Below are 18972 nucleotides of genomic sequence, written 5' to 3'. Positions count from 1 at the left end.
GGCTGTCACGTCCATATTACATTGACAAATTCTTTTTCCAGTACATTTTAATCCTAAAAATGAAATAATGGGTACCAAATAGTACTAGAAACTACCTAAATAATAGTAAGATATTTTCAGATATACGCTCCAAACAATGAGACAAAAGACCATTTACACCTATCATAAAAAAATGGTTTACATTGTAACAAAGGATGGGGAGTATATAAAGACCAAGAACACTTATCATAAAAAAATGGTTTACATTGTCTCAATGTTGTGATAAGTAAACATTAAATCAACAATGAAGTGTTTCTTCTCTTACCAAAGCAATGGCCAACACCAGAACAATATTTTTACCTCTATATCTCTCTATGTACACAAATTGGTACCAAAGTTAGGCACAAGGGCAAGCTCATCGGAAGACCGACCGCCCGCCCTCGTCAACATTTCACCGGGAAAGAGAGGAACGCGTTAGGACATCGCTGCCTAGGCAGACGTCGCGTCTTCTTTCCCCATCCGGCTAAACTCCTCTCCTCAATCTGGCACACCGGCTGTTCTGCCTGTCTCGAGCAAGGTGTTTTCACTCTCGGAGATGAAGCCAAACGCTTCTTCCCCCTCCCGTTCCTCGTGGAGTGCGACTGCCTGGTGGCGCCCCCGGCCTTCAGCAACTCATCAAACGCCTGAAAATCCTCAGTCACTTGAAGCCGAGACAGTGTGACTAGACTGGGGAGGATGTCCCTCTGAAAGTCCCTCCGTTGCCTCCCCCTTCTCGACTGCCCTCTCCGAGTCCTTCTGGTTAGAGAAGCCCCCGTGTCATCATCACTCGGAGCTTGCAACACGAATGGCTCGTAGTGACGGTACTCCTCCTTGGAGTCTTCCAGCTTTAGTGTCATGAATTCGAATTGATCCATGCCATCGGGTATTGATTCCTCAACCTGTCCGGTTCGACTCTGATTCGTTGCAACGTGTTCGGAAGAAACCACTTGTGCAAACCATTTCAGACTAGAGAAGGATTCATCAACCAGTTTTTCATCCACAGATGATGAGATGGCAATCATGGCCTCTGCTGCAAATTTATCGCTTTCGCTTGAATCAAGTGCATCCACCTCGGATTCAAGAGCTGCCGGTGCCTCCAAGTCTATCTCTGTCGTTGCTATTTTAACGATAGCACACGGGAGAGAGGGTGCAGACGGAGCACCCTCCTCGTCCAACGACATGTTTAAGTCAATGCAATGCTTCAGATTTTCACCCTCGACTTCCTTTTCCTGTTTTGAAGTCTGCAACGCATCATCGGGTTTTTCAACTTTGGCGAAGAACTTGTGGGAACGGCTCTGCAACGAGTCAAGATTCATGAAATAGCAACCCTTCGCCTTGTCGTTGAAGTCAGTACTTACTTTGGAATCTCTAAGAAACCACGGCAATGATCCTTTCGGATTGTTGTCCTGGTTTCTTTCACAATCTGCAAGGAAAGGACTTTGAGGAATCGCCTCTCGTGGCTTCTGCTCGCCTTCTGCAGCCATGTTCATCGCCTTCTGCAGCCACGTTCCACCTTTTGACTCTGCTTTCGATCTTTCATGGTTGCCCTCGTTCTGATTTTCTCCATGAAGGCTAAGGTTTTGCACGAAAGAATCAGCAATCAACGAGGTGCGAACGCGGTGGTCCAAATTACTCGACATGTTAGGCACAGAATCAAATGCATCATCGTTTCCTTCAGAAATTTCGACTCCAAAAATCTTCTTCTTCCTCCGAGATAGTGATGTACTATTTGAGAATTCTTTTATTGGCTCAGCCAAAAGTGACTGAGGAAATGCCACTGACTTTCCAGAACCGAGCTCTCCCGACAGAGAACGTTTGTCGATTCTCCATTTCTCTGGAGGATTAACTGAAATGAGCACAACATAAAAGAAGATGATGAGTACTAGAAATGCCTATTTCTTGTTTTTACAACAACGGTTCGTAGTGGCGAGCAAGCATGCAAACTTATAACACGAGAACTAGTAAACGACCTATTTTTCTGTACGCAGACGAACAATACAAGTATAAACAGCAAAACTGTCATTAGAAATGCTCACAAGAAAGTATTAATCTCTTCAAATTAGATATGTGAATATGAATGTGATTTATATAGGCTTACCAGCAAAGTAATCAGGTCCACTCCTCTCATTCCTCAATCCGTGAATGCTCACTGAACCTTCCTTACTCATTCTATCATCGTGGAAGAAATCTTTCGTGACAAGGTTGAGGCTGGAACATGGATTCTCGGATATTTCTGCCCTTGACAGCGCAAGCCTATCAGAAACTCCATTTCTTGGGTTGGTTATCCTTTCGTCTCCTGGTTGATAACCATTTCTGTCGTACAAACTAAATGACAAAGCACCGGCCCCATGTTGAGATGTCTGAACGCCACGAAGATAGAGTCTATCATCTCCATCACATGCTGCCAGATGGTTCCTTTTCTGAACAGCGGGAAACTTAGAAAATCTTTCTTGAAATCCGAGGCTATATGTTCCACCTCGAAAAATGGTGTTATTCGAGGGATTCCATGATCTCTTCATGTTTTCAGTGGGGAAGGGAGAGAGCAGATAGCTAGACCGAAACTTTTCTTCCATAACATCAGTTTTGTTCATTTCTCTCCTTTTGATCTCGGTCATCAGCTCCCGTTGCCTTCCATAAAGGCGGTGCAGTTCCCCGAGCTGAACAACCAAACACCAAAACACAATGAGATAACATCATACATTCCATAGATTCAGGATTAAGATGATCGGTACCTGGTTTCTGAAAACTGATTCATGCTCGAGAATTGTCTGCTTCACTTTCTGTATGTCATAAGACGATATTGACTCTGGATTCTTGCCATTTTGTAGCATCACGATTTCATTATACGAAGACCTCATTGCATTGTTTGTGCTTGCATCAAGGTCAATCACAGCGTGATATTTTTCCCGAAGAAACGGATTAGCTTGTATCTTCGTTCCCATTCCTGAATCAACATGAGCTACTTATAACGAAAGCACGAATTGGACTAGCTAATACAACTAACACATTTGGAACAACAAAGCATCCACAATAACCAAACATCCAATTTGTACAATTGAGAAGGAGTAAACATGGACACCTCAAATGCAGGGAAAAGAAGAATGATTCTTGCAAACAGTTAATAAGCTTTGCCCTATTTACATTGTGAACAACCTAATTCAGAATATTCCAAGAATGTTTTCTTTCTAAAATTCTCTTAAACTAAACCAAATCATGCTATATTTAGCCCCAAAAAAAAGGAAAGGAAAAACATTCACTTGTCATAATGAATTAAAGCATCAATTTTCACAATACCCAGAATTCAGAAATGCTTATTCAACTTTTCTGGATTATGCATTGAAACCATAAAAAAATCTCAGTGATGTAAGCATTGGGTTGACTATAATCATGGTAAGAAGAAAATACAACACTATAGCAAGAATTGAACCACAAATTCTCAAAACATAAATGCATAAAGAAAACTAGGATGCAAGAAAACTGTGAGTACCTCTTCAGACCAAAAAAAAAGCAAAGTATTAAATTATGAGTATTAAATTTCTAAAAAAATCTAAGAAAGTGAAGATCACAAAATAAATTATGAGAATTACCTCTCAAACTCGGAATCCTTTTCTGAATTTTCCAAAATCCAGAGAGTCAAAATTTTATCCAGAAATGAAGCAGTTGGAGGAAAGCTACAGAGATAAATTCACTTTCACAAGATGGAATTTCTCTGCACTAAAAAGGACAAGAATTTAAGGACCCCATGTCCAAAGATGGAATCTTTGGTGAACCTTCAAAAGAAAAGAAAAAGATCACATCACCCACAAATTAAATCCTCTATCATTCACCACAGACAACAACACAAGAGTGAGTGAGAGAGAGAGGGAGATCCAAGATAAGATCTTTCCCCCTGCACAGACACAAACATGAAAAAGTGTTGTTTGCAAGAACAATGACTTGAATTTGTCAACATGTGGTGGAATCACACCTTATTGCTCTATGTAGTAGTAGTACAGTACTCTCTCTCTCTCTCTCTCTCTCTCTCTCTCTCTCTCTCTCTCTCTCTCTCTCTCACGCACACACACACACACACACACACATCCTGGCCTCTGGAGTCAATCATTCCATGTCCATATGAGAGATTCGATAAATACTAGTAGTACAGTTTGAAGTGAGATAACGAAATAAAAAATGTTTACTCATATCTAAAGGGAATGAAATATTGTTATTGCTGATTTTCTTGGTTTTTAGGAAGGCCTGAAAGGCATGGGACATTTATTTCAGATTTTCTGATTCTCCCACCTTCCTTGTCTTTTCAGCTACACATTTTTTTATTACTCCAAAATCAGAAATTATATTATCATTTCTTTCTTTTAACCTTTCTTCATTTGATTTGGGAATGGGAGAGTGATGAGCTTGGTTATTTTTTCTAAAAATTCATTCTTTTTTGAAAAAAAGATGCAATCTTGAATTAAAATTATGACTGAATGAGACAATAATTTACTCCATCCATCCCCGATTAAATGTCACTCTTTGCCGGGCACGGATTTTAAGAAGAGTAAAGAAAAGTTTGTTGAAAAAGCTAGTGCAATATGAGACTTATATTGATTTTATAATAAAATGAGAGTGAAGTGAGTTAGTGGAATGTGTGACCTACTTCTCATTCATGGTAAAAATAAAGTGTGACAATTATTACAAGACGGATCGAAATGGAAAAGAGTGACAATTAATGGGGACGAATGGAGTAACTTGCAACAACAACAACATCTAACTGATCTCATCTATGTGAATCACGTCCCTCCCACGCGCGGACAGCGCGACTGAGAGTTATCTCCGCTGTGAAAAGTAGTTGCAGCAATACTCGATCCGGCAAGTGGATACACGCGCGGATGGAGAGCGTGGGGTTTTGATTTTCCTTAGATTGACACGTACTTTCTTCCAACGACCTGAAAATCAGATATTATAATGAATGACCTAAAAAATAAATAGATTTTAATTTCTTCTAATTTTTGAATTTAAATAGATATAAATAATAGTTAATGCGTATTTATTACTTTAAATTGGTCAATCATATCTCATAACTTTCTTTAATAACATTACTGTAGAGACTAAACAATCACATCGAAACAAGCATAATCCAGATCCACTAGGATGACAGTAAGACAAATAATTGGATTATCAACCTCTTCAACTATAAAAAGATTCTTTTTTTTTATTTTTAAAATTATCAATGTGGGTGTCGTTAATTATTTTATTTAGCTTCTTTTAAAGAGGCAGTTGAATGATTTTAATTGGTAGAGTTCTACGTACGAACTATACGTAAAAGAATATGTAGTACTCTACCAATTAAGTTGGGTTATTTTAATAGTAAAAGATTGTGTTTTAATTAGATTTAAAATTAAAAGACTATGTAATGGTTTTGAAAATTTATAAACCAAATAATGGAGCACAAAACTTAAAAAAATGTTAGATGTGTGATTATCTAAAAATATTTTTGGAAATGCTTGGTAAAAAGAGATAGTATGAAATACCATATCATTATTAAAAAGCATGTGTTATTATTTATATACTAAAATGATATTGGGAGTGTTATGGAGAAGTAAGACATCTCTTTTGCTACTACTTTATAGGGAAATAAATCTTGTATATTTAGGGATTTTTATGTCAACTACCTTGAGTAACAAGAATTAATAATGCCCAACTTCATTCATACGATTAATAAATAACCCATTAATATTTCCAGCTTCGACTTCAAACACATGAGAAATTGATGTCAAATAATTATAGGACCAGTAGAATATGACTGATATTCACCAAACTAATACTCCAATATAGTACTACTTCAAAATTAAAACAAGTGGTGATATAAAATTGAAATTGCTACAACACAACTGCGTTATTTGTTTGCCGTTTTGCCTCTTATTCAATTCTTCGATAATTGAGGAAGAGGTGCTCTAAAGTGAAAATATATTTTTAAAATACAATTCTTCAGTAATTGAGTAAGGACAGATCACCTCTATTCGTACGTTTTTTTATTTCATCATTTTTTAGCTAGCGAATTTCAATGGATTAGGCATATTTAGACTCAGATTTGGCATCTGGTAGTAAAATCCAATGCATAGACTCAGATTAAGTTGAGGATTTAGGTGAACTTTTGGACGAATGAGGTTATAGGAAGGTAAAATAATAATAATCATAATTCTCCACAAATTTGATGACATATATTAATTGGAGACATGAACATAACCTAACCGTTCCTATTAATACTTTTCTCCTACAATTTAATGAGATAAAATATCAGTGTTAGTGGAAATCTTATTAGATTTTCAAATTGCAGATTGGCATTGGGAAATTTATAACTAGTATACAACTTATCTTTCTTTTACATGGAGTACTAAATTGTGATTATTTTTCAAATAAATTTAGGGCTGAGTAATTGTTTCTTGACTTTTATGTCCTTAAAAGATTAGTACAGTATCTATAAATTAGTAATCAATTTTTGTGTAAATGAAAGTATATAAGTAATTAATAAGCTATATACAACAATGACCTTCACCGATGCAAGTATACATGTACATTACTCACCAAACTCTCGTCGGGCCCATAAGGCCCGAAATCTCCTCCCAAAGCCCGGCCCGACAGTAGCCTGCTGAATAACACTAGGACTACAAGCGGCGACAGTCCAATACCCGGCCCGAATCTCATCGCTGAGCTGCTCCCTCTCCCAAGCGCAGTAGCCATGGAAGAACCTGAGCTCCTCCGCCTCCACCACCTTCCTCTTACCATCTCCGCCGCGCACCCCACGCTCCCCTTAGTCTCGTAGTACACCCCCTCCACCACCTTCTCCAGCACCCCCTCCCCCCGCGGGCTCACCAGGAACACATCCTCCTCCACCGGGCCCCCGAAGAACATCGGGCCCGGAACCAACGGCTGCATCTCCTTGATCGACATCAGCGACGGCCGGTTCAGTATCAGCCCCGTCGTCGGGCCCGTCGACAGCAGCATGATCACCGTCCGCTCGAAGATGTGGGCGCCGTCCAGCTTCTCCGTGGCGATCAGCAGGCACCCTCTCTCCGGCTCGTAGATGCCGTGGCGATCAGCAGGCACCCTCTCTCCCGGGCCACCAGCCTGGCACAGAAGGCCCGCCAGTCTGTTCTGACAGACGGGCCTTCTTCGTATTGGGCTGGGCCCGGCATGCAACCTGTTTTTTTTTTATTTTTTTACCACCAAAGATTGCAACTTTATTAGCTTCTTGAATTTGAAGGACAAGAAAAAATGGGGAGGGAGAATAAGATTAAGAACATACTTGCTACAGAAAATGGAGCATTAGACTTTCTAGTTTCAAAGGTGCTGCTGCACTTTTTGAATGTGGAAATCCTGCCTCTGATTGGAGAAACAAGGTCCATGGCTGTTGTTGATGATGAGAGAAACCAAGCTTTAATAGATGGGCTAATGTCTAGATATAATCACTCACTATATAATGCATGCAAGAAATGGATATAGCATATATAATATTCATATCTATGGATAAGAGGAACTTTTTTGCATACTAAGATGTGGAGTGAGATTCAATTTACACCACATATATATAAATTTTTTGTACAGCTTATGTAACAAGCATATATTTTAGAGATAATTGCTGTAGGATTGTATGGTGATAGTATAAGTCTACATTTTTTGCGGAGTATGTGGCTGCTTCTCTTCCATTCTTTATGTTTATTTTTCCCTTCATTGTTGGCTGGAAAAAGTGCATTAAAAGGGTGGGGATTGAAGGACCCATCCCTTGATGAAAAGTAGTATCAAAGAAATCTTGGCAGACAGCTTACACGTGGCATCTCGGGATAGGTGGTCTGGATTTCCTCATCCTAAGAAGTGGGGAATAAAAGAATGAAGAGGTGGAAAAGAATGAACTTTTTTTGTATAACAGAAGTTGATCATGTTCATATTTCTAGTTGTGGATCATCAGGTAGTATAAATAAGATTAGTTGAAAAATACAGAGAGACAAAGGGGAGAATCTAGTGTTTATTGTGATGATTGAAGTGATGCACATAATCTTGGAAAGATGATGTTAGAGACTAAGGTTGATTTCTTCATTCCAATTTCATGCTTCATCGAAAGAGAATAGATCTTTCTCACATGCTTCATAATAACATAGAGATTCACCTGTTTTAAGCTTTTACCTCTATTTTGAGTTCTTGCCTTAAAGTTCGCTCCGGCTCTGTGGGAAGCAGCGAGGAGGTCAGGGCCTTTGCCTCCCAATTGGTCCAAAGAGAAATCCATTTGGAGTTCATCCTCATCATCTGACATGGTTGCACCACTTCCTTCTCCAAGGGCTGCCCCTGTTCATTTCAAAACAATTTACAACCGTATTCGTCTATCTGTATAGATATCAGTTTCTACTAATACAGAAAAACATCATGCCAAATGCAAACAGAATTTCATTTCATCCATACAACGCCATGAGATGAATATTGGCTTCTAAACATCGCTTATAGCAGAAGATGAATATTGAAGCAGCAATGGTGTTGTAATTGGATATACAAAAACAGAGGCCTCTGCTTGTTGCCATTTTTACAACAACTAAAGACAATTGGCAACCATTTTCCTTCTCAAAATGAAACATAATGGCAGTAACCAAAGAAGTACTATAAAAGAGTATCTCATAGTATTTCATAAATACAGCAAACATTGATGCCCCTTTGCCCTTTTTCATCTACAGCACTACAAATGTATACATGCCATGTGCCAAACCTCAAAATTACACATTTCAGAAAATAGTATACGTGTGAATCTTTATCATCAAAGGAAGTAACCTCAATGGCATAAGCATATGTATATATATATATATATATATATATATATATATATATATATATACGCAACCAAATTTCTAAGTTGGAGCAAGAGCAACTTTTCTAAGATGTTGAGTTAGCCCATTCACAGTCTGGTAAATTTTATCTGATTTAGGATGACTAGTATCCATAACACTGAAATCATGAAACTCCCCATCCAACTCTATCGAGCTAGCCCCGGGGGGTGTCTTGCTGGCTGTCTTCCACATTCGCAGCCTTGCATCCGCGGCACCCTTCCAATCCCCACCAGCAGCATACACATTCGACAGCACAGAGTACCTCCCTGCGTTAGCCGGATCCAACTTCACCAACTCATCAAGCACCTCCTCTGCTAACTGCAGGGCATTATGCATTCGGCAAGCCCCTAAAAGGGAGCACCAGATAACAACATTTGGCTCAAACGGCATGCAGTTAAGAAGCCTTAGTGCCTCGTTGAGGCGGCCGCCACGACCCAGAAGGTCGATCATGCAACCATAATGCTCGATCTGAGGGACAATGTTGTAGCTGCTCTCCATGCTGTAGAAGTAACGGATCCCGTCCTCAACCATGCCCGCGTGGTTGCAAGCAGATAGGACGCCAACGAATGTCACGTTGTCCGGTACAAACTGCTCTAGCTTCATCCTATCGAAGAGATGAAGCGCCTTCTTGCCATGGCCGTGCATGGCCAAGCCGTGGATCATGGTGTTCCACGACACTAGATCTTTGCTCTCCATCTCGTTGAAGCATCGCCATGCCCTGTTCAAGCTCCCACACTTGCAATACATGTCGATCAGAGCGTTGCTTATGAGCGTGCAGCATCTGTAGTGGCTTTTGATGATGGTGCTGTGGACTTTCTTCCCTAAAGTCAGCATCCCGGATTGAGCACTCGCGCATAAAATACTAACGAATGTAGCATCGTCTGGCTCCATGTTCTCCCTCTCGAGCTGATCATAAAGCACGAGAGCTTCCTTCACAAGCCCCTTCTCTGCATATCCAGATATCATAATAGTCCAAGTAACCAAATTCTTTTCCGGCATTTTGTCAAACAGAACCTTAGCCATCTCAATGTCGCCCATTCTAGCATATCCAGAGATCACGTTAGACCACGACACGACATCCCTCGACGGCATCTTCTCAAAAACCTTAAACGCATTGCTCATTTCCCCAGCCTTGACATACCCATCAAGAATAGCATTCCAGCTCACTTTGTCTCTCTGAGGCATTTCATCGAATAGTTGCTGCGCCCCCTTCAACTGGCCCGTCTTCACCAGCCCACTTATCATCGAATTGTATGTAACCATATCGCGCTCCTCCATCACATCAAACAGAGACCTCGCTGCCTCAACCCCAATCAATCCGTACTTAGAGTAAGCATCAATCAACGAATTAGGCATGAATAAATCCGAGTAAAGATTGCATTTTTCCACATACGCGTGGATAACTTTAACAAATCTCAGCCCAGAGTGAGCCTTGAGAAGGAAGAGATAAGTGTAATTATCCGGAACGATTCCTGAAGTCTGCATTGTGTAGAAAAGCTCAAACGCCTTTTCCGGCTGGGAATTCCGAATATAGGCCTTAATCAAGGTGTTGCAGAGATGGGCGTTTGGGGCGGGAACTTGCTCGAAAACGGTGAGCGCTAAAGCCATTTGGCGGCAGAGGGAGAAGGCGGTGATGAGTTTGGGCGCGACGAAAAGGTCGTCGTGGAGATTGGATTTGTAAATGAGCGCGTGGAGCTGTTTGAGCTGGCTGAGGTCGGTGCATTTGTGGAGGTCGGAGAGCTTCTGCTCGAAGAGCCTCCGCCGTGACAGAAGCGTCGGAGCTCGCGCCGGCAACGGAATCTGCATTTTTTTTGTGGTGAATTTGAGAAGAGCCAATGGCCGCTGTGGAATTGAGAATTGGGGTTGAACTTGAAGATAAGAAGTTCGATTTTTTTGGAGCTCTTTTTAGTTAGATATTTTTATTGCTCATTTTATTACTCCATTTATTTTTCTAGTTTGTCGATAATGGATATTTTCATTTTTATCTAAATTTGTCAATCGGGTGAACCATTCGTATTATAATTTTATCTAAGTTACAAATTGTTCATCCTAATTTTAATTCTAAAATTTTGGGTTTCAGGTTAATGTTTCGAGCCGATTGTGCTTAAGAAATTAATATTATTTTTAATTAATATATTTCTTTTAATGATTTTATATCTATACTATATAAATGAGTGTTATTTGACTCAATATTAATATCTGATTTTTAGAGATGCAAGAATACATGTTTTCTTAAATAATTATCATTTTTAATACTAATATATAGTATACTATTTTTATAATCATCATAAGAGTAAAATAAAAATAATAAAATAAATATAACTTTCAAATATTAAATCAAAATACATTTTCACATGCATTTCAAAATTGATCTAATTTATTAATTTTAAAAAAAAATAACTAATTCTATGAAATTCAAGTCAACCCTATTGAATTGCGGATTAATAGTTTAATGTCATTAAGAATTGCAATTTTTTGGATTATAAATTTGTAATCCTATTTTTATCAAATTATTGGGGCTTTGGATTATTAATTTGCAATTCTAATTTAATCAAATTTCGGACTATTCGGCCCAGTTTATAAATTTTGGGTTGAATTGAGATACATGATTTAGATTAAATTCATATGTTCAAATTGAATTTATAACATTAAATAGTACTACTATATGTTTGTTGGCTTTGGATTTGGAATGTATATATATGATATATGTGTATTATGGGGTTGGGCCAGCCCACCATATACATATTGTTCATATAAAAGAAGCAAAAATAATTTTGTTTTCTAAATTAAACATGTCAAATTGAGTTGGAAAATGATGATGTTTCAATAGTTTTACATAAACATCCTCTTTTTTCTATACACGTTTGCTATACTATAACTGGAAATTTTTTATTTAGAAAGTTAGGTGAAATCATTAATCATTATCAGGATCCAAGTTGTAACTAGCTATCATTTTACACGTAAAAATTGAGACATGATTAAGTATTTAGAATAGTAAATACATTAAAAAAATCAATGAAATGATAATACACTCTGACTCTCTTTAATGAAAATGACAATCCAGTGACTCTCTTGAATTGATAATGAGCGTCATAGTTGTGGAATCTTTTTAATGAAAATAATATTCAACTATATAGCTAACAGTTTCAAATTAATAGTTCGAACTTGTAACGCTAAAGCATAATTTTGAAGTATGTAATAATGTCCAAAAGTTCAAGTTCTATCATACATTTTCACTTAATTAACACACTTACAATTATGTCCCCAAATAGTTCTATTTAAATTCCCACACTAAATATTTTTAAACATTTATACAATTTTTCTTTGAAGATTTGTTCTTTCATTTAATAATAATACGTATAATTTTCTGATCCATAACAAGTGGTTTGATCATCCCAAATAATTAATTATCATCTATATTTTTTTATTGTAAATCTAGTTATTTTTATGATAAGTGAAAAGTAGAATAAAAATGAAAAATGACTGTGATTTCCAAATATTAAATTAAAATACACTTTCACACATATTTAAGAAATAATTATAAAAACCATAGTAATTCGAAGTTGTAGAAATGCATTGTATCCAAAAAAAAACATCAAAATTGTGGTTTAAACTTTTGACATTATAATATCATCTTAAAATATATAACATCCATAATTTTAAGTTCAAGAAATGCCTTGTATCTATGAAAAAAGAAAAAAATCTAATTTATAGTGTCTGACTTATAGTGTTACGAAATTATTTTAAAATACTCCATGTAACTTCCAAAATTCAAGTTAATAAAATGCATTGTATCCATGAAAAAAACAATATCAGGTTCACAGTTTGAACTTATAACGCTACAATATAATTTTGAAGTATGTAATCTCCATAATTTCAAACACTACAAAAAAACACTAACTAGTGACGAATTAGTGACGGCGTTCGATAGTTCAATAACTAGTGACGGATAAATATGTCATTAAAACTTTTTACTGACAAGATTTGTATAGACGGATCTGCCGATACTAATATGTTAATGCTATTAAGTGCGGAAATTTCGCTGATTAGTGACGGAATTATTCGTCGCTAAATCGTGAGTTTTTTGTTGTTAGATACAATACATTCTTCTACTTGGAATTTTAGTTTTAGAGTTACTTCTAAAATATATGTGAACGCGCATTTTGATTTAATATTTGAAATTTGTAATTATTTTTCATTTTTATTTTATTTCACACTTATTATCACAAAATATTACTCCACTAAATAGAACTATTTGGGGACATAATTGTAAGTGCGTTAATCGGTCGTAAATGTATGATAGAACTTGAAAAAAACAAATATCAAAATTGTGGTTTGAACTTATGACATTAAAATATCATCTTAAAATATATAACCTTCATAATTCTAAGTTGAAGAAATGCATTATTGTAAAAGAACAAATCAAATTTATGGTGTCAACTTATGGCGTTACGATATCATTTTGAAATATGTAACTTCCAAAATTTCAAGTTAAAGAAATGCATTGTATCTATGAACGAAAACACTATCAAAGTCATAGTTCGAACTTATATCGCTACAACATAATCTTGAAATATGTGATCTCCAAATTTTCAATATCACACAATTACACCAAATTAAAGTACATAAAGTTTATTTGAAAATTTGTTTTTCTTTTAATAACAATAGTATAAATATTTTGTTCATCCAAGTGGTTTGATCAGCCCAAATAGTTAATCATCTTCTATGGTATGTTTTTATTGTGAATCCAATAAATTTGTATGCTATGTGTAAAAGTAAAATAAAAAATAAAAATGACTACAAGTCCCAAAATTAGAATACACTTTCATATATATTTTAGAAATACTTCCAAACGTCAATATGTAGAAAAGTGCATTGTATCTATGAAAGAAAAATAAATCGAAATGGTGGTTTGAACTTATGACGTGATGAAATGTAATGTATCTATGAAAAAAGAACAAAATCAAATTTATGATTCAACTTACGGATATCATTTTGAAATATGCAACCTCCAAATTTACAAATTTACAAATTAAAGAAATTCATTGTACCTATTAAAAACACTATCAAATTCATTGTTTGAACTTTTATGACTGCTACAATATAATTTTGAAATATATAATCTCCATAATTTCAAGTTTTATCACACATTTACGCCTAATTAACGCATTGGCAATCATGTCTTCAAACAGTTCAATTTAAATTCCCACACTAAATATCGTCGAACATTTGAATATTTGTTCTTTTTCATTTAATAATAACATAATTTACTCAGCCATAACAAGTGGTTCGATCATCCCAAAAAAAACTAATTATTCTTCTATACTTTTTAATGTAAATCTACTATTTTTTTATAATAATTGTAAAAGTAAGTGTAAAAATGACTCTAACTTTCAAATATTAAATTAAAATACACTTTCACATATAATTTTAAAATACTCATTTAAGATAAATCTAATGGTGCAGGAGTTAATTTCGAGTTTAATCCCATCAGTGTCGAACTATTCGAGTCAAGATCATGAATTTTGAATTGAATTGATATTTATGAAATAAAATAAATTCACATGTTCATAGTACATTTTGAATATTAAAAATATTTTAGAGTATTGGGTTTAAATATGTGTATATGGAGGTCGGCATTCCCACGATACATTTCTTTTGTAGATTGTTTATATGTGCGATGTAAGGATTTTGGAATGAAATTAGTTTAATCAATAAAAAGTTAGTAGATGCAAGACCGTAAATTATTCAACCACTTAGCAAAACAAAAGAGTCAAAAATAGTTGTGGACTCTCTTAAATGAGTATAACATTTAACCATTTGATGTTTCGTTATTTTTTAAAATATGTAACCTTCAAAACTCAAAGTTGAAGGAATGCATTGTATCTATGAAAAAAAAATTAAGTTGAAGGAATGCATTGTATCTATGAAAAAAATTACTTATGACGTTATGGTATCATCTTGAAATATGTAACTCCAAAATTTCAAGTTAAAGAGTACATTATATCTATGAAAAAAGAGCATTATTAAAATTTTGATTTGAACTTACGCCGCTATGATATCATCTTGAAAAATATATAACCTCTAAAATTTCAAGTTGAAGAAATGCATTTATCTATAAAAAAAACAATATTAAATTTGTGTTTTAAACTTGTCATCTTAAAATATTAAAATATGTATCCTCTAATTCTTTTGCACATGTAAGCACAATTATGCACATCTACGCATAATTATGCACATTTACACCTACTTAACTCATTTACAATCATGTAACCGGTTCAATTTAAATTTCCACCCTGAATATCTTTAAATTTTATATAAAATTTCATTGATGATTTGTTCTTTTATTTAAAATACTTAATCCATCCATAAGTAGTAGTTTGGTCATAACAAAAATAAATTTTCTTTAATAGTTTTTCTGATAAATGCAATTCTATAAATCTTGTATGATAGATGAAGAAATTAAGTCGTGTTTCAATAGTTTTATATCAACATCCGCTAGCTTTTTATATCCTAGTTTGCTATGCTATAACTGGAATTTGAGACGTGATAAAGTATTTAATGTAACAAAAATATTTAAAAAATCAATAAATGATAATGCAGTGACGTGATGAATATTGCCATTGACAAAACAAGTTCAGGTGGCGTATCTTTTGAAAAGACTCGACTAAATCGAAACAAAAAGAGTAAAATTTGTGCATATTTGTGAAATTTAATTACCACTATTTCGTGTTTCAGTCTTGTGTACATGCCAAAATTCAGGCATGACGAACCTTTTTACTCACAAGAAGAAATGCATTGAATCTATGAATGAGACAATATTAAATAGTATGTGGTTTGAATTTCTGTCGTTACAATACTATCTTAAAATATTATATCGCACATTTCCGCAAAATTATGCGGTTATGCCTACATATTTGGTTATCCCCGAACAGTGGCGAATCCAGGATTTTTCATTTGGGGTACGATAAATAATTATAACGATTCGAAGTTTCAAAATCTGACCAATCGTTTTTATTTTATTTAATTTTTCTTGCTAAATATTTATACTTGTAATTTTAATATAAAAATATGATATAGATGTGCACTTGAAAAAAAATTGGAAAGATAAAAACTAACTAACGAAACATGCATTAGAAGAGAATCAAAATCTATTAAAATGTTTAAAAACTAAAATTATAAAAAGTGTCCAATTTTTTGGAAAAAATAGAAAAATGAATGAACGAAACATACATGAGAAGAGAATAAAAATCTATTAAAATATTTTAAAACTAAAATTATAAAAAAATTGTCCAATTTTCTGAGAAAAACAGAAAAATGAATGATGTGAGTTGTGTCGGTTTTGAATCCAATTGAATATTTTAAAACAGAAAAAATAAATATATACTATGCATTAGATAGATTTCCCCTTTCAAAAGCATTTTAGAATATTTAAAAAGACAAGTAAATATATAAAAATGCAATATTTGAAGATACAAATATGTAGGAAAATGAAGAAGGCACTGGTGATGAGAATCGAACCCTGGCCTCCAGGGTGAGAGGTGGAGATAAATACCACTACACCACCTACACGAAGTTGTTTTGGGGGTACAGTTGTACCCCTTTGTTCCCACGTGGATCCGCCACTATCCCCAAAAATGGTGAAGATATTGTTGTTGGGAATTCTTATATTCATCTAATTAGTGCAGCAGAAATAACATATAAGAATAAAGATCTATATTCATAATCATGTTGCAAGCTGAACATGTAAAACACAATGAAATTAAATCCTACTTGTTCTGTTGTTTTCTTCGATTGATTGAATCATGCAGGTTAAATGCACTACAATCGAGGTCCACGTGCAATCCAATCTGATGCAGGAACTATCCCGGTACAATTGCTATGTAGGAGAAATCTATGAATTCTCTCTAGTCTCTACAAAGCTTTACATATTTTCTATCTTGTGACTCTCATGTTCTCTCCACTGTTACGTTGTTTCTCATTCTACCCAATGAAGAATAAATAACTATTAAGTAGATGAAGAATTAGGCAACTGAAAAGTCACTAAGGCTGTATGATTGTTAGGCTCATGAAATAATATAATTGTAGCCCAACTATAATGACTTAATCCATATTAATCTAATTCTAGCTCATTTCCTTTCAATTATGCCATCCGATTTCAGGATTCGAGGAATTTGAATATTGGCCCTCTTGGAATTCGAGCAGTCCACGGAAGCTACTCAAATCATAAACTGTGGTGAATGGAGGAACATGACATCCAATGTACATGCCGAAATTGAGGTATTACAAATCTCTTTACTGATAAGAAGATTTGCATTGAAAAGAAAATATTAAATTTGTGGTTTGAACTTATAATGTTGCGGTATCATCTTAATATATGTAATCTCCAACGTTTCAAATTTTATTGCACAGTTACGCACATTTGCACCTACTATGCATTTACAATCATGTGCTCATATCAATTTAAATTTCCACCATGAATAACTTTGAACATTTATACAAAATTTCATTTGAAGGTTACATAAAGTTCATGGATAATTAATCCTCCTTAAAAAGAAAACAAAAACCTAAAACCAAGGTTGTAAAAATGGCGTTTCACTTCCTTACAAACAAAGAGATCAGACATCATTCAGCTTTCAATTTACATACCGAAATTTCTTTGTATATACCTCTTGCTTTCTTCTTCTCCAAATGCCCAACTTCGTTCCTGCATTTCACTACTTTTCTTCATCAAGCAATCCTTCCATTTCGGAGATGGAGGCAAAGTTGCTGAGAGCTGCTTCCTCCTCCGTCCCCTGCATATTCAAATATGTAACCTCCAAAATTTCAAATTTTATCGCACATTTACATTTACAATTATGTCCCCGATTTTCAATTTATATTTCCACCCTCAATATCTTTCAACATTTATATACAAAATATCATTCCAAATTTCTTCTTTTATTTAATATACTTCGTCCATCCTTGGTTTTTTTGCCATCCCAAAAATTACTTATCTTCTATGGAGTAGTTTTTTCTAATAACGTGAGTGTAATAAAAAAAAATTATGATAACACTAGTACTTAATAACTTAATAACTCACTCATTTCCAATCAACCTATTGGAGCACAAGTTAATTTAATGTCAATTTGAGATTATTTTTGAGTTATAAATAAATACTTCATCCGTTCCATGTTAATAGAGTCATTTTTCTATTTCGGAAAGTTTCAAGATAATTGAGTCGTTTCCATTTTTGGCAAAAACGAACTCTTACTTTTACTTTATTCTCTCTTCATCTCTCTTACTTTATTCTCTCATACTTTATTCATTATTCATTTAACACACTATTTTTAAACTTCATGCCAAAAAGAAATGCCTTTATTAACAAAGAACGGATATATCATATATATTGTAGAGTGTTTACGCGTGGGTTGTAAAGATCCCGGAAATGAACCAATAGTTTTTCTATCAGCATCCATCTTTTAATCTCTTTTATACCCTCGTTGGCTATGCTATAACGGGAAATTCAATAATTAGAAAATTAGGCGAGTTTATAAATTCATTTATACAAGGATCAAAATTGTAACTCCCTTTTTATTTTATAAAGTGTAAAGCGAGCAGATATTTGTATAAAACTATTAGCCATCACTGTAATCAGTGGGCGAACTAGAGATAACGTAGACATGACAGTCAAATGTACATGCCGAAACTGAGACATTACATATCTCTTTACTCACAACATAATCTGTGGGCGAAAATCTCTTTACCCATATCATAATATGTGGACGAAGTAAAATTAACGCGGAACACAACATCTAATGTACATGCCGAAATTGAGACATCACAAATCTCTTTTACTCAAAAGAAAAAATGGATTGAATCTATTAAAAAAATAATATTAATTTTAAAGTTTGAACTTATAATGTAAAAATATCAACGCATTTACAAATTCTATTTCACATTTACACCTAATCAACACATTCATAGTCATGTCCGCAAGTAGTTCAATTCAATTTCCTATCCCAAATAAATATGAGGCATCACAAATATTTTTACTCCTAAAAGGAATTGAATATATTAAAAAGATAATATCAAATTTATTGAACTTAAAATGTGAACATATCAT

The 18972-nt window shown here is 34.8% G+C and overlaps 2 protein-coding genes across 5 annotated transcripts; both read right to left on the bottom strand.

Annotated features, from left to right (window-relative positions):
• Positions 1-206: 206 nt before the first annotated feature.
• LOC121769724 lies at positions 207-4221 on the bottom strand. 3 transcript variants are annotated; one of them, XM_042166462.1, is made up of 5 exons: positions 3986-4221; positions 3606-3788; positions 2751-2962; positions 2117-2675; positions 207-1864 (listed from the first exon to the last, which is right to left on the bottom strand). In XM_042166462.1, exons 3-5 carry the CDS (start codon positions 2958-2960, stop codon positions 423-425), a joined length of 2211 nt encoding a protein of 736 aa, XP_042022396.1. In that variant the 5' UTR covers positions 2961-2962; positions 3606-3788; positions 3986-4221; the 3' UTR covers positions 207-422. The 3 variants fall into 3 exon arrangements, with proteins under 3 accessions (XP_042022396.1, XP_042022397.1, XP_042022399.1); XM_042166463.1 differs by lacking the exon at positions 3986-4221 and adding an exon at positions 3823-3979 and having other exon boundaries at positions 3606-3732; XM_042166465.1 differs by lacking the exon at positions 3986-4221 and adding an exon at positions 3823-3979 and having other exon boundaries at positions 3606-3727.
• Positions 4222-6472: 2251 nt separating this feature from the next.
• LOC121772174 (pentatricopeptide repeat-containing protein At3g29230-like) lies at positions 6473-10755 on the bottom strand. Of its 2 annotated transcripts, none has more exons than XM_042169174.1 (3): positions 8162-10755; positions 7304-7405; positions 6473-7198 (listed from the first exon to the last, which is right to left on the bottom strand). In XM_042169174.1, exon 1 carries the CDS (start codon positions 10671-10673, stop codon positions 8889-8891), a length of 1785 nt encoding a protein of 594 aa, XP_042025108.1. In that variant the 5' UTR covers positions 10674-10755; the 3' UTR covers positions 6473-7198; positions 7304-7405; positions 8162-8888. The 2 variants fall into 2 exon arrangements, with proteins under 2 accessions (XP_042025108.1, XP_042025107.1); XM_042169173.1 differs by having other exon boundaries at positions 8179-10755.
• Positions 10756-18972: the final 8217 nt, after the last annotated feature.

This window comes from Salvia splendens, chromosome 16, assembly GCF_004379255.2.
Source record: "Salvia splendens isolate huo1 chromosome 16, SspV2, whole genome shotgun sequence".
NCBI classification, from domain to species: domain Eukaryota; kingdom Viridiplantae; phylum Streptophyta; class Magnoliopsida; order Lamiales; family Lamiaceae; genus Salvia; species Salvia splendens.
Note: the sequence above shows the minus strand (reverse complement) of the source record. Positions and strands in the feature narration are given on the sequence as shown.

Excerpts from the sequence above, each read along its gene's own strand:
- LOC121769724 (XM_042166462.1), bottom strand. The coding sequence starts at position 2,960 with ATGGGAACGAAGATACAAGCTAATCCGTTTCTTCGGGAAAAATATCAC. Across the intron at positions 2,676-2,750 it reads AATCAGTTTTCAGAAACCAG|CTCGGGGAACTGCACCGCCT; the intron begins GTACCGATCATC and ends TTGGTTGTTCAG. Across the intron at positions 1,865-2,116 it reads TGGACCTGATTACTTTGCTG|TTAATCCTCCAGAGAAATGG; the intron begins GTAAGCCTATAT and ends TGCTCATTTCAG.
- LOC121772174 (XM_042169174.1), bottom strand. The coding sequence starts at position 10,673 with ATGCAGATTCCGTTGCCGGCGCGAGCTCCGACGCTTCTGTCACGGCGG.